The following is a 15,465-nucleotide window of genomic DNA, read 5'->3' on the forward strand; positions in this document are numbered from 1 at the left end:
TGGAATCGGTGTCGACTAAAATATTTCATAAGTTTAGTCTATAAATATGACTGAAATTATTTTAAAAAAGAGACAAATCATCAAGGAACATTTGAAAGAGCCTCATATCATTTAAATCCAATGCCAAAGGAACAGCTCTGTGATTTGTCCATGTGGGAGAAGAAACATGAAGCAGAGGACATGATTTAATATGATAAATCCAAAGTCGACTAAAGTAACATTTTTTGTGAAAAGACTCGGACTAAAACTAAATTAAAACATGTCAAAATGAACATGGATTGGAATAAAATTGATCTTTTAGTGCATTGTAATTCCCTGTGGAAACCCTGCCCTGGTATTTCAGCTGCCGGACAGAAAAAAGACAGTATCGGATCAACACTAGTTGAAATCACAAAAGCACTTAATGGGGCGTATCCTCCATGCAAAACTCGTGTAGTGCAATACATCCTGCAGGATTCATATCACTTTTTCATGTTTTTAATGCATGCCATATTTAATAAAACTGTGTCGTTTTTGTACTGTAAATAAATCCCATTTCTCATACGTTCTCTACAAGTTTATTTTCAGTGGTTGACAGACTACATAAAGTGATGCTCCTCAGGTTTACAAACATTGTGCAAAAAGAATAGCGTATATAGTTTCTGCTGTAGGAGTGACATGCACGTTTAAATATTTTCCCCTCTAAATTAGGAAAAATAAGTTTACTTGTACTTTCAATTTGAACAGTAAGCACATTTTTTACCAAATAGTATTTCAAGAAAGGAAATATCAAGACGAATGGCAGCATTTACCAAGTACCTATAAATATAGCAACTACTAAATTTGACAATATCTTTCACATCTGCCTTTTTCACATTATGAAAACAAAAAAACAAAACATGCATTTGGCAGAGTCCATATTAGAAAACATTATCAGAACAGTATTTCTCTGATTGTACATATAAATACATAATGTGCACTTTATTTTAAATATAAAAAACAAAAAAAAGGAATGGTAAATCTAAACAAAAAGCATAAGCTACCGTTGACATGATCAGATAGTGTGGTTAACATTTAGACCAAAGCAGTCGTCTGTACTCGGTGGTTTTACTCTGGCAGGTTTTCGGCGCTGACAGTGAGATGTTGAGTTTATATAAGGATTCTTGGCTTGACTAATAGAAACTACAAAGTACAGGTGACGCCTTAAGAAGTCTGTTTACGTAGAAGCTCTTGTATAACTGAGAGCCCGGTCAACTTAAGACTCTGGATTTAGAAATGTGAACGTCTCATAAGGGAAGAGTTTGGCTGCAGACTCCCAGTCCTCACATGAGTCACCTCCACACGCATGCTCCTATGTTCTCGGTATTACACACTGGCCCAAACACAATGGCTGTTGTGATGTTGGACTGTAACAAACGGATTGCAGATTTAATGTGCCATCAAAGTATGAGGAAACACTACAGGCAAATTAATTAATTTTTTTGGTCCCTTAAAAGGAATAGGCCACCGTTTTTACATACCAAGATATGTTCTTACCTTAGCTTAGACGGCTCAGCACAGACGGCGTTAGCATTTAGCCTCTCCTCCTCTCCTCTGTAGCTCCAAACAAGGTGAAGATAGAAGCTACCAAGCTCTTCCATGTTTTCCCTATATTGTAAGGCGTAATAATACCAGGGGTACTTCGACATCCGCACAATAATATCTTCACTTTACTGTGCGGACGCCGAAGTACTCCTGGTATTATTACGCCTTACAATATAGTTCCCCTTTTTATCCGCTTAGAAAATCCACATTGTTTAATTGTGTGTAACTATACTTAATAGTGTAACGTGGAAGAGCTCGGTAGCTTCTATCTTCACCTCGTTTGGAGCTATAGAGGAGAGGAGGAGAGGCTAAATGCTAACGCCGTCTGTGCTGTGTTTACATGACTGAGGGCATGCGTGAAGACCAGACAGGTATAAAATGAACTCCTCTAAGCTAAGGTAAGAACATATGTAAAAACGGTGGCCTATTCCTCTAAAATTAAAATGTTCACCTGGGGAAAAGCAAATCTTTATCTTTCAATATCTCTACATAATTAGCACCTACAGACTTCAAACTTCAAATGTTTTTTCTTCAGAGGGATAATTTAACCTCTTAACCCCAGGCTTAACCAAGTGTTTTTTCTCCAGTTCAGCTTCACCTAAATCTAAAAGTTTACAGCCTATAGGCCAGTGACACCTTATTTGAAAGCTAAGACCAACAAAAGTGATCTAAACAGATCTTCTTCCTTGCATTGTCGCTGTGTTGTTACAACCTTTTATGACATTTCTTTTCATCGCTTTTTTGTTGCTCTCTTGTGGCATTTTTGTCACTTACTGTTACTCTATTGTGGCTGTTTAGTTGCATATTCAGCGCTTTTTTTGTTGCTTTTCTGTCACTCATTTGTGGTGATTTGAGATCTCTAAATTTAAAAAGTCTTAAAGTTAATAACGTCAGTGAAGTTGGCGCCAGTTTTCTGAAAAAGTTGCGAAATGTGCTCAAACTCATCCATGTGAAGAATTGGGATTTGGAAAACACTTTGTAAACACACACAAATGTAAGGCCTTTAAGATCAGGAAAATGCTGGAGGATGCGGAAGTAGTTTCTAGCCAGACGACTCGCTTTTCCAATTCTTTACAAAAGAAGAATAGCCTGGGATTTAGCGTTATAAAAGCGAGTTTTGGTTTGCTGTAATTTTTTTTTTTAAGTAATCTTCTGCCATATAAACAGGCAAGCAGCTAAACTATTTAAATTACAGGTGAGAGAAGTTATAAAGTTTGTTCTGAAGGACACGGGATTTGAGAGTCCTCCACATTTGAGAGACTTACAAATTTGTGATTGGAGCGATGAAAACGCATCATGAAATGGTTCAGATGCTCCAGCTTTTGAACAGAGTCTCTATTCATGGTCTGAGAAAACTGTTTGCATTTCCAGTAGCTTTACTCACTGTACAGTTGACACATTACCGATTGTGCTCTGTGGATGCGACTCATGTGCACTGACAGTGGAGGTCTGCAGCCAAACCCCCTTCGACGACTTCAAAGTGTGATAAACCAAAGCGTGAGTTGACCTAGTGCACGTAGCTCTCGACGATAAAGATAATTACATTCTTTTTATGACCTTTGTCTATGAAACACGTTAGCTACACTTCTATCTCCCCTCACAGTGGACCAGTGTCCAGTGCAGTGATTGTGGCCGTGCAGTGTTGTGCACTAGTCGGAATCAGAGGCTGGATCTTCCTCAACGGGCTCACGCAGTTTCTCTTCCAGAGGCCCCAGTCTCCCGTCGGGTCGCACCACCATCGGGCGGATCACGTCCTGCCTGTGGACACAACAGAAGAGATCAATTATTTCACAGCCAGCGTGCTACTTCACAACTGGTAAAAACGGCTTTATATGTGTATACAGTGGGAGGAAAAAGTGAGGACACTGTTTGGAATTTCTTAAATTTCTGCCTAAATTGTTCATAAAATGTGGTTTGATCTTTATTAAAATCACAAGAATGAGAAAACAGTGTCAACAAGTTGACAATTTTATACTCACTACTGCCACCTCAGGTCATACGTGTAACTACACCTTCTATATATTTAAGCTTGTGCATGACGACACCTTGGACCCGAATTAACACCTTTTTGAGGCAGTTGTGGTGAACAGGTCTGAGCTCAATCTACACATTAGGACATGGCTGGAACATGTAGGGGGAGGAAAATCCTTTTTTTTTTTTTTACATTTTTGAACTCTGTATAGTCCCTTTAAACTTATATCACCCAAACAATTACATTTGATCTTATTTCTAATGGCCATAACATGTTAATATTCACAGGACAGCATGGAATAAGTGAGTGAATCCCAGTAATCTCACTGAACTGCAACAGTTTTGTAATAATGGTCCAAGATTTATCCTGATCGTTGTGCATGTCTAATCTGCAACTACAGGAAAATAGTTGCAGATTATTAGTTTAAGCAGACACTGTTTACTCATACATGTGATTTTATTAAAGATCCCACCACATTTTATGACCAATTCAGGCAGAAATGTAAGAAATTCCAAACAGTGTACTCACTACTTCCTCCCATAGTAGATGCACAGCGCATACAATAACTTAACTAATTTGATTCCTCTACTAGAAAAAAAATTCAAATAAAGGGCATTTAAAGTGCAATCTTAATAGTCTAAAACAGATATTCAAGGCATTGTGACACCAGTGTTTCTCCCTAAAGAGGCTTTCACTTGTCCCTCACTCCTCGACAAGTAAAAACTCAGGAGCCCTCAATAGACCACCCCCTTCTGTGGTCACCCTCTCGCAAACGACCCTTCCCCGCTCCTCTTCTTCTGTGGCTGGTTTAATTACACATCGGCTCTTGGTCTAATCTCCTCAAAGCCCGCGCTGCCCCCTCATGCTAATCCAATTATACCTACACTGTGTGTCACCCCTCCCTCCGTCGGGATGTACCCCAGAGAACTGCCCATCAAGCATTTAAAAAACACTTAACATGCTCGCTTTACAAAGGCCGACACTATTGGCCTCGTCTATGCAAAATGATTTGATTTGATAATAAAGATTTGTTTGGGGCAGTGCACGTTAATGAACACACATGAGACTCATGCATGTAAACGTGGCATGGTGGAGGAAGAGGAAGCAGTTTCGGAAGATTCTTAAAGAGACTAGATGCAAGTTGGTCATTTTATGCTCACTACTGCCACCTCAGGTCTTACGCGTAACTGCAGTCTCTATATTAAGCGCATGCATGACGGCACATCGGACCTGAAGTAACAACTGACAGGATTTTAGAGGCAGTTGTGGTGAATAGGTCATTCTACACATTAGGGCATGGCTGGAACATGTAGGGGGAGGAAAATACATTTTTAAACTGCGTATAGTCCCTTTAAGACCTCGGAAGCTACATTAGGGCAAGGAGAGCTTGAACTTCTTTGCTTTTTTAAATTTAATCTAAATTTTGAGTGGATTTGGATAAAACCTCTCTCTGCCACTGGAACACGGCACATTCTTTGTTATGTATCATTTCAAGTGAAACATAAATATGTTTAAATGTAAAAGTTAATTTGTCTGATTTCAAGTGGGATTTATGCTCGTTCCATTGGTATTAGCATTTTTACAGAATTTTAGATGAGTTCAAACCGACTCAAATTCAACAAAGTTACTTAATTCAACCAATTCTAACCTCTTAACCCCCGCCTGAACAAAGCACATTTTCTCCAATTTGACTTTACCCAAATCTAAAACATTCTTGTGAAACGCATAAAAATAGTGTCAGAAAATGAGGATGAAAACGCAACAAAAATGCGTCAATTAAGCGGCAACAAAGGTGCTGGAAAAACAACAATATCACAGTAAATAAGTGACAAAAACATGACTAAAAAAGTGATGAAAAAGCCACAAAAAAAGCGACAAGAGTGACAAAAAAACAACACTGGCCTATAGTCTGTAAAAACCAGTCGAATGGCTTTTAGATTTGGGTAAAACTGGTAGAATTGTGCTCGGTTAAAAGGGGCTAGATGCAAGTTAGCCATTTTATACTCACTACTGCCACCTCAGGTCATACGTGTAACTGCACCTTCTTATATTAAGCCCATGTATGACGACACTTCAGACCCGAATTAACCCCATTTTGAGTGACAGTGCAGGATTTTAGAGGCAGTTGTGGTGAATAAGTCTGGGCTCATTCTACACATTAGGACATGGCTGGAACATGTAGGGGGAGGAAAATAAATTATTTTAACAAAGACGAGAGATAGAGGTGTGAGCGCATCAGGTCCACTAAGTAGGTTCGAGACTGTGATCCACGGGTGCTCTTCAAGGATGAGCTGGAGCAATATGGGCTGTCCAAATGTTAGAATAAAGGACTTTTAATTTTTGTACACGGAAGTGCCTCGGATTTTTCTTTGACTGCTTCTTCACATCTCCACAGCAAGTCATTTAAGTTGAACGTTTTTAACCACCCACGGGGTCACAAAAAGGTAAATTATGCACAAATATCAAGGTTTTTCCTGCATAAAAAGTTCCATAATGCTCCTTTAAGCCTTGTTATGGTCTTTATTTTATATTGTAAACACTTGTGACACAATTTGATGAAAAAAGAGCAATGATTTGAAATGGTTTAGTAAAATATGTTATTAGTATCATCATCATCACAACCTTACAGACAGATGTCAAATATTGCAATTTTCCCCCCCATATCGTTCGGCCTTGATTGCGATTAATAGCCAATATTGTAACATCCCTACATCACATGTATTGACACGTCTCTGCGATGACTTCTGGCAGTGACAGAGATGTGGCGGCTGCAGAATATGCGCTAATTGGGGGGGGGACCAGTTAAGCAGTTGGCCCATCGCATTCTTGCAAGGCTGTGGCGGGTCTCCTTAGCGCTCTCCTCTCAGGAAGGAAGCACCTCGTCTCTTTACGGGGCGCGAGGAAAGAAAAGAGGACGCTGCTGCTTTTTTTTTTTTTTTTTTTTGAGAAGGAATCCTACTCTCAACATCGGGCGCATGTGCCTCATTAAACCCTCTCCTCGGCCTTCACAATGATGAGGTCAGCCTTCTCGTGTCGGCACGTTTGTTCACTCCAGCCTCTCCAAAGCAAAAAAAAAAAAAAAAAAAAATAACGTCTTTGTCTGGCCGCGCATGTGTCTCTGTCCACTCCTGGTTCGGGGCGATGACGACTGGCTTCTCACAATGAGGAGAATAAAATCAGGAGCATTATTAAAAGCGAAGGGCATGGATGTGTTTTCGCTCCCAATTAGGCGGTAATTAACAAAGCCGAGGTAGCTTTCGTTTACTTGGGGCAGAATGCGACGGCGTGCGCGGAGGCCGGGGTCTAATTTGAAGCCGGGGCTAACTGCGCGGGATTCTTCTTTTGATGAATTGGTTGGCAAGGAGCGAGCGTGGTGTTACCTTTGTGCGGGCATCATGTTCGACTCGGCTCTCGAAGCGAAAGGTCAACACAAATAAGGAGGGGCCTTTACACGGGAGACAATGCGGAATATGAATAATTTCCACAAGGAGCGTGCCGCGCTTTTCAGGAGGGAAAGTTCACGCGAGGCTTTGTTGGGAAAACAAAATGTGGCGTCTGTAAAAGGAGCCGGGGAAAGAAAGTGTCTTCACAAGCTGCGGTGCTCCCTCCTTTTATTCACCTTTTAAAAGTCATTTTATATTCTTTGAAAGGAAAATGTTAAAATTAAGTATTTACATCTACATGTTCCAGCAATGTCCTAATGTGTAGAATGAGCTCAGACATGTTCACCACAACTGCCTCTAAAATCCTGCACTGTCACTCAAAAAGGTGTTAATTCGGGTCCAAATTGTCGTCATGTATGAGCTTAATATAGAAGCTGCAGTTACGCGTAAGACCTGAGGTGGCAGTAGTGAGTATAACAATCACCAACTTGCATCTAGTCCCTTTAACACATCCGTCTTGTTCTGTAAAGCACTTTGAATTACTTTGGGGGTCATTTATCAAGACAGTAGTAGTTGCGCAACAAGGGAAAAAAGAGCTGACATCTTGAGATTTTGATTGGCCGATGCAGATAAATTTATGCACAGAAGATATTTTTGAATCTTTTGAAAATCTATAATCCTGTTTATGATGTAGGGCTGCGAGTAATGATTATTTGGTATATGAAAATTTTGTTCTTTCAATTATTTTTATCACACTAAAGTGGCATTGCTTGATGATGTGTTGATGGAGTAAACTTAGAGTGAATGTTTGTTGGAGGCTTTTGGCGCTATTTCTGTTTCTCATTGGAGACACAGATGGATATTTATGAAACTGTCAATGTACAAAACACTACAGACCCTACAGTTGTGTAAAAAATACACCATTTTCATGTAATCTTTGCTCTATTCGAGTTTGTGTTTACTAACGAATGATCAATGACTAAAATAGTTGTCCACTATTTCAATAATCGATTAGTTGTCGATAAATCAGCCCTAGTATGATGCTTCTAAACTAAACTAAAAACTAAACTAAAATATGTCAGTGTTGAACTGTGACAGCAGGGGGCGCCTTACTAGGGGCATAGGGCTCATTTCTTCAGGACTTTCATGTTTATTAGGTTCTTCTAAGGGAGTGTTTGTTTGAAAGACAAATATCAGCCGATTCCAAAACAAAAAAACATTAAGCCTCTATTTCTTATGGTTCTGAAACTGTAAGCAAAAGTCTACAACACCAAATATATAAAATATAGTCCGAGAATCAAACTTGTGACCAATTTTCCCTGCAATTTTTCTCAGCTTCCCGAGGCCTAGGAAGTAACAGCCTGTTCGAGCACTTTCCAATGCAAAAAATGTCTATCATTTTCGATTCCGGAGGTATCGGCCTTTAATCAGCCAAAAGCCGATATTGTAAAACAGCCATATAATCGGCCCGATGTATGACCTGAAGAGCCAAGAGCTCCTGGTCGGAGATCCCTGGTGTAAAATATGGCGTCATGTGCTTACCTTCTCATCTCGTAGATGATTTTCACAAGTTTCTCAGCCTCGTACTCCTTCTGCTCCTCAGTCATCTCCTCAATGGGATTTGGCCTTGGCTCCTCATCGCAGCCGCTCATTATGTCAAAGCTGGAAAAAGATGAAATGTTAGAATTTCTCAGAGCAACACTGTCGAGTCCGTGTCAGTGTTAATAGATCCTAAAGCTGCCTTAGTGTAGAATCAATAAGTAAAATTTGTGGAGTGTTTCTTCAATGAGCTTAATGAGTTCAAAAGGCAGGTACAGGTACAAAACACTTTCAACTTTCCTGTGCACACCTGCTTCTAGTCCGGTTTTCAAAGGGCTTCATGGGCGACCTCCTTTATATTTGATTTGATTCCAAACCATGAGGTCTTACTCTCAGTTGCTCCTGGAGTCTGCCTCTTCATGTGACGCTTTAAATCACACCTAAAGACACATCTTTTTTCACTGGCTTTTAACATGACCTGAGCATCACCTTTTTATGCCTTTATTATTTTTACTCATGGTTTTATTGTGTCTATCATTAAATTGTTGTCAAACTGTAAAGCACTTGGCCTGTTGTAAATGTGCTATAGAAATAACAGACAGTATCGCAGGTATTTTCTTACTTGGTGGCAGATTTGTATTCCTCAGTATCTGAATCTTCGCCCTCTGAGTACTGAGTCTCTCCTCGTCCTCCAGCCAAAAGCCCCCGCGCCATAAGTAACCCCGCTGCGTTACCGTAGCCCGTGTACTTCAGCAGAGAAGCCACTGCAGAGGTGGGTAATACAGAAAAAAAATGTTTAAGAAGAGTGTTGTTAATGGGAAACAAGAGCAGATATGAAGCATGTACACATCTACAATAAAACAAATCGAATTCCTCTTTCTTTCTATTTCCTTACTCATCAACGACCATCAAACTCACCGCTCTCTTTGCAAAGCACAAACAGAAACTCTGCTGCTGAGTGCTTCACTCCCATGTCCACGTGTGTCATCAGTCGCACCAGCTTGTTCCTGATGGTGTTGCCCACTTCAGGCTTCACCTTCACGTTTTTCAGCGGCGGGAGGACCTAATAATGCAGATAGTCATACATTTAGAAACAAGAGAAGCAAGCACATTACAAACAGCATTTCCCAATTACCTGAGCCTTTATGTATCTGCGGATCTCTCTGTGATATCGAGACGCTTCAGTCAAAAGGCAAAGAACTGGAGTGAGTCCCTCTTTGTAGTTGGAACCCTATGAGAGAGAGAAGGGTTAAAGAATTCACTTCTACACTGCCTGACCAAACACGCTCTAATATTTCTTTGGACTGCCCTTAGCTTCATTACACTTAATTACAGCACACATTCACTGTGCCTTTGGGTGTTCCTAATATCACCAAGTAATTAAGAGTCCAGGACCAATGCTCGGGTTGGGGTTAAGCTGACTGGCTGGCTGTAACATTTGTCCAGGGAAAACAACTTTACATTGATCCTGGACTCTTAATTACTTGGTGATATCAGATCGACCGTGGCATTGTGTCTATAAGTTTCTGCAAAGTCCAAAGATCCAGTGTTTTCACAAAGATCCAGCACGTCCCAAAGATTCTCCATTGGGGTTAAGATCTGGACTCTGTGGCGGCCTGGCCCTTTCTTGCTCCCTGAACCTCTCTTTAACAACGTGAGCCCCATGAATCCTGACATTGTCATCTTGGAATATATACAGTGGGGAAAAAAAGTATTTGGTCAGTTTCACATAGACATTCAATTGGATTTTGGCCAGATACTTTTTTTCCCCACTGTATATAAGAATATATATATAAGAATATATCCATCGCTGGAATAACCTGGTCATTCAGGATGTTCGGGTAGTCTGATCTCATTTTTGGGCACATAGATAGAGTCAGCATCTTTGTAATTGGACAAAAATATATGTTCGAAGCAGCCAGAGGGGAAAACAAAAGACTAACTACAATTACTTCACCATTACATTAACAATAGCTGAATTATGATCTATTTTTCTACAAAATAAAGTGACAGATGGGGCAAAGTGGTTTAACCGCATTTAAATAAATTCAGAATAACTGTATCCAAGAGAAACCTTTACCCTGTCAATCCGCTTTTCCATGAAGTCTATTAGGACTTGTACAGCCACCAAGTTCTTCCCGTTGTGACTCTCTGATCCTCCTTGAACTGGCAATTCGATCAGCACATTCAGGCAGGGCACCGGCAGGTTGTTTAACAGGTTCACAGCATGACTAGGAACAAATATATATACAATTTAAACACATTTACAGGATGTGTTCAATTTGTTTTGTGCACTAACTTGTATTTTTCTTCTTTTTTTAATCAAGAAATTGAAGAGAATGGGCATCTTTTAGTGAAGCTAATCCTCAATGGAAGGTTTGTTTTAAAAGGGAGATTCTAGTATAATAGGTGATGTAAATCATTTCCTCAGTCCTTAGCGGTGATTCTTTCGAACAATAGGCCAAAGCACCGTGACCAGTGGAGACACCAGTGCGGCAGGTCAAGAGCATCATCAGTCACTTTTACACGGCGCTGTTTAAATTCCAAGCGACGGGCACGGATTCCACGCATTCTTGCATTAAATTACCACAAGAAAGCAGTAAGACGTGATAAAAGCTGGTATTCGTCACATAAGCTTCATAGATGATGAGATTTGTCTATTTAATACAAGAATCGCAAACTTTTCAGGTTTGTGGAGGTCTAAACATCAGTGTTACCAGGTAATGCATGAAAATCAATAGAGACAGACGTTGCTTTGTTTTGCAAAGGAAATTACATTGCTTATATATGTAATTTTGATCATTGCTGCCAGTCAACTCCGGTTTGATTGCATTGAATTTATGAACCCGTTTAAATAGATCGACAACACATAGATGGGGTAAACTATGATTATGACAATCATGGAATTGCATTTTTCCCTCACAAAAATCCCCCAATGGAACAGCAGAAGGGTGCCTGGCTGGCTGGTACGGTTTAAACCGCTGTGGTAAAAACATTCTAAGGCACTCTATGACTCTATAGTATAAGAGTCCTATCGTCCTCAATAAAAGGACTTTTATCTTTTTATCTTTTGTATATTTACACAACCAGTAAAATGTTTGGGGTCTCTCAGGCCGGTTCTACAGCTTTTCTAATCAGCACAACAGTCATCAGCAGTGCTAGCATAATTGCACAAGGCTTTTCTTGTGATCAATTACCCTCTAACACGATTAGCTAACACAATGTACCATTAAAACACTGGAGCGATAGTTGCAAGAATTGCGCCTCTGTACACCTGTGTAGGTATTCTGTCTGCGTAGATTGGTGTATGAATGAGAGAGTGAATGGGTGACTGGTTACTTACTGTAAAGCGCTTTGGGCCTGATAAAGGTAGAAAAGCACTATATGAGTCCTTTTACCATTTACCATTTAAAAATCACCCGTTTCCAGCTAGAGTAGGCATTTACAGTAACAACATCGAGATTGTATTTCTGATTAATGTAATGTTATCCTCAATGAAAAAAGCAGTGCTTTTCTTTCAAAAATGAGGACATTTTAAGAGACCCCAAACTTTTGGTTGTGGCTCGATGGCTTTTACTACATTTACCAGTTAACATTACTAAGTCAGTTACCCTGCTGTCCAATCTTATTGTCTGTTTCCTAGAGGAGCACCTGTGTTTGTGCATTGGCACCTTTGGAACCTGTAGCAGCGCCCACTTTCTACTATCTCCAATATAATGTGTTTTTTCAGCAAATTGTGTCTAAATCAGCACCAAAACAAGGCTAAAATGTAACTAAATTAGAACTTTTGCACATTTTGAAGGTCCATGCATTTTTCGTTTCAAAAAAGTCTGTCAATCTCAGACAGGTGGAAGAATTTTACGATTTTGAAATAGAGTTATTATATCAACTAATATTATGATACAATATTTTTGCAATATATTGTGCAGCCCCACTCAACATATTGACACAGGCAATTAAGCTGGTATAACTCAAGACAGACATACCTGTGCACTTCTTCTGTTTTTTCAGTTGTTTCAGTTTTCAGCATCAGCAGATGACGGAGGAGGCCCGCAATAACACGGAACTGATGCTCATCCTTTGAAGAAGCCAAACTGAATGTTTAAATGCACATCAGCTTACAGAGAGGTACTTTTGTGAACTAACATGTTACTAGAGGAGCTGTATATTCTAGACTGAAAAACAAAAACAAATCTACATTAAATTAAACTTTGCAGTGCTCCTAGGGACTATAGGGAATCTGCAGGTGAATACATACTAGAGAAAACTGTAGGAATGCTGCCAATTGTCATAAAAACTTACAGTGACCTTGCAACTTTCATTCCTGCATCCACTTCAGTTCACAGAAGCAAATCACAAAACAAGTTTGTTAAATTGCTAAAATATAATTCTAAAAGTTAATCTGATTGAGTGTGTAATCTATACAAAACTCTTTTTTCTGGGCATCAGTGCTTGGCTTGTATTACATTTCCCCCAAATAACTTTTATCATGTGTTTTTACAAGACACTCACCTCCGCATTTGGGTCCTGGAGCGTGAGATTGAACAGGGCTTTGAGCGCCTCCATGATCCTCTCGTTGCTCTCTGCAGGTATGGGCAGAGCCTGAGGATCTGGGCGTCCGGCTTCATATGGACCCACCCAGTTTATGTCCAGCGTATGCTCCAGCATCTTTGTAAGCAGAGTCACAGCTTGCCAGTCTTTTCTTAGGCACGTTCTCAAGTCAGGTCGCAGTGCCGACAGCAGGAAAAGAAGACGCAGGGTAAACAAGCCCACTTCATGATGCCACGTATCAGCACCGTGCAGTTTGGCGCACAGGGCATCTGCCAGCTGCACATCCACGCTGACCTGCTGGGCTGCCGGGCTGTTGAAAACCACATTGCATAGACATTTTAAGGCCTCCACCACCACCCTCTCCTCCTCTTCAGACAGACTGTCTTCTTGAAGGCCATTCTGGTTGTGGTCTTGGTCTTCCCCTGTGTTCAGTCTGGCCATAGCACTCAGGACCAGCATGCCCTCCCTGGTGGCCACAGGTGACAGGACACGCTTGTCCCTGGACATGATGCGCAATGTCTCCAGACATGTCTTCTGACAGCTGGGCGGCACCTGCCTCCGGAGCACTGTCAAAATACCCTGACACAGGTTCTGCAAAGAGAGGGCATGGCATTAGATACTGCACAGAGCAAACAGGGTAACCTCAGTCAAAGTGCCAAGAGAAGTAAAGCTTACAGTGCGAAGGGCTTCTTCCTTTTGCTCAAACGTAAAGGTGCGACCGTTCTGAAAACAAAAGATCATCTTCGTGAGAAAAGTCTGTCTCGAGTGGACGTATTTCTCACAGAAACCGGCTGTTTGACACTTTGATAAACGGTGTTTTCCCTGTTAGGAGCAAAGTATAAAGCTAACGAAAACAAAACCGTCACATTACACTATGTAGGCGGTCTATTATACACTAGGAGTTGGTGTGTTACTCCAATACCACTACGTAAATGGTTATCATGTTTTCGAGACAAGCTAACATGCTAGCAGGCTAATGCTAGCTTCCCTGTTTGTTTTGGTGACGTGCAGGGGAAGAGTGTGGACTCACCTCTCGGTTATACTGCAGCAAAAGCTGCTCGATTTCCTTAGCTTTTCCTCCTTCTATTTCGGACAATATCTGATTTAAATCCATTGTGAAATTGTGCATAAAACGGACAGATGGTTGGTTGGGTGTGAGTTAGCTACAGTCTGACTGTGCTAGCTTAGTCCATCAGCTGGGATACTCCCTCCCCCGCCCCTTCCTAAAAACACCAGTGACGTACAAGGGTCATTTACTGTACAAGCCAAACTAACTAAACAACTGCACTAAATATGTAAATGTTTCATAAACATGTCATAAACATAAATAATCTGTGTCCCAAGATATGACGTAAACACGTTCAAATTAAATATTGCCTTTACGAAGATCAGTGGCATTGTTCATTTGTTTATGTTTTGGTTCTAAACAAATTTTCGTCATGAACATAAAAAGAAATCATTCCCACTTCCGCAATTCCGGTACTTACACTCACCAATCAACCATGGATCTATTATAAACACTCATCATTCACTGTCCATAAAAACATGAGACAGATGCAGTAAAGTTGTCCAAACACCTGCCCCTTCCCGAAACACCAGTGACGTAAAAGGGACAATTACAGCACAACCTGCGCCCGTGCATCCGCATCTTTATAGTTATTGTGTTACTTTACAGAATCATCTATTTTGAGGACAGTGATAACATTATATTTTATACACATACATCCTATTTGAAGCTATAGGGTAAGTTTATTATTCTGCTTTTAATGTAAATATTTCAATAAAGATAAATAATCTGTGTTCCAAGACAAACACACCCAGTAATTAATGCATCATTAACTATCTATAAAACATGATACAAAGAAAATACTTACTACACAAACAACAGAAGGAATGACATCACACAGTCACACAACTGCACAGTTTACAAAAGACCAAGAGATCAGCCCATTAATCCACTGCTGTTTGAGAGAGTTGTGTGTCTAAACACATGCCCCTTCCCAGAACACCAGTGACGCAAAAGAGTGATTTTCATTAGGCTACAGGCCAAACTAAACAGCTGCACCAAAGCATCTGCAAATGTACTGTGTGTAGTGGTTAAGGCACTTTACAGAGTTTAGAAAATTGTTGTCAGGATAGCCTGCAATTTAAACCTAAGTGATAACATGCAATATTATAAACACACATAGGTTGGGTGTGCATAATCTGTGTTACCTTTACTGATATCAATGGCAGTGTTGCTTTTATTGTTTTGATTGTAAACCCATTTTGTAAATGAACATAAAGGAACTCTTTCCTTCTTCCACAATCCCGGCACCTACCACCAATCCAGTCCTAAGGTGCCAGTGCAGACCCCCAGTATTTACTGCTCAGTGACTGAACTCTGGAATTCTTAGTTTTCTAGTGAGAAATAAAATGGCACGTTCACATACTGTCAACTCAACCACAAAGAACAAA

At 40.3% G+C, this 15,465-nt stretch overlaps 1 protein-coding gene across 1 annotated transcript; it reads right to left on the reverse strand.

Moving 5' to 3' along the window:
- Positions 1–2,839: 2,839 nt before the first annotated feature.
- ric8b (RIC8 guanine nucleotide exchange factor B) lies at positions 2,840–14,236 on the reverse strand. The gene is made up of 10 exons (XM_079567107.1): positions 14,039–14,236; positions 13,684–13,731; positions 12,970–13,599; positions 12,444–12,535; positions 10,538–10,688; positions 9,593–9,688; positions 9,376–9,520; positions 9,080–9,221; positions 8,461–8,580; positions 2,840–3,321 (listed from the first exon to the last, which is right to left on the reverse strand). Exons 1-10 carry the CDS (start codon positions 14,135–14,137, stop codon positions 3,213–3,215), a joined length of 1,632 nt encoding a protein of 543 aa, XP_079423233.1. The 5' UTR covers positions 14,138–14,236; the 3' UTR covers positions 2,840–3,212.
- Between the last annotated feature and the right edge of the window lie 1,229 nt (positions 14,237–15,465).

This window comes from Gobius niger (assembly GCF_951799975.1).
Source record: "Gobius niger genome assembly, chromosome: 12".
Lineage (NCBI taxonomy): Eukaryota > Metazoa > Chordata > Actinopteri > Gobiiformes > Gobiidae > Gobius > Gobius niger.

Excerpts from the sequence above, each read along its gene's own strand:
- ric8b (XM_079567107.1), bottom strand. The coding sequence starts at position 14,137 with ATGCACAATTTCACAATGGATTTAAATCAGATATTGTCCGAAATAGAA. Across the intron at positions 13,732-14,038 it reads TGCTGCAGTATAACCGAGAG|AACGGTCGCACCTTTACGTT; the intron begins GTGAGTCCACAC and ends TTTTGTTTTCAG. Across the intron at positions 9,689-10,537 it reads TGGAAAAGCGGATTGACAGG|GGTTCCAACTACAAAGAGGG; the intron begins GTAAAGGTTTCT and ends TCTCTCTCATAG.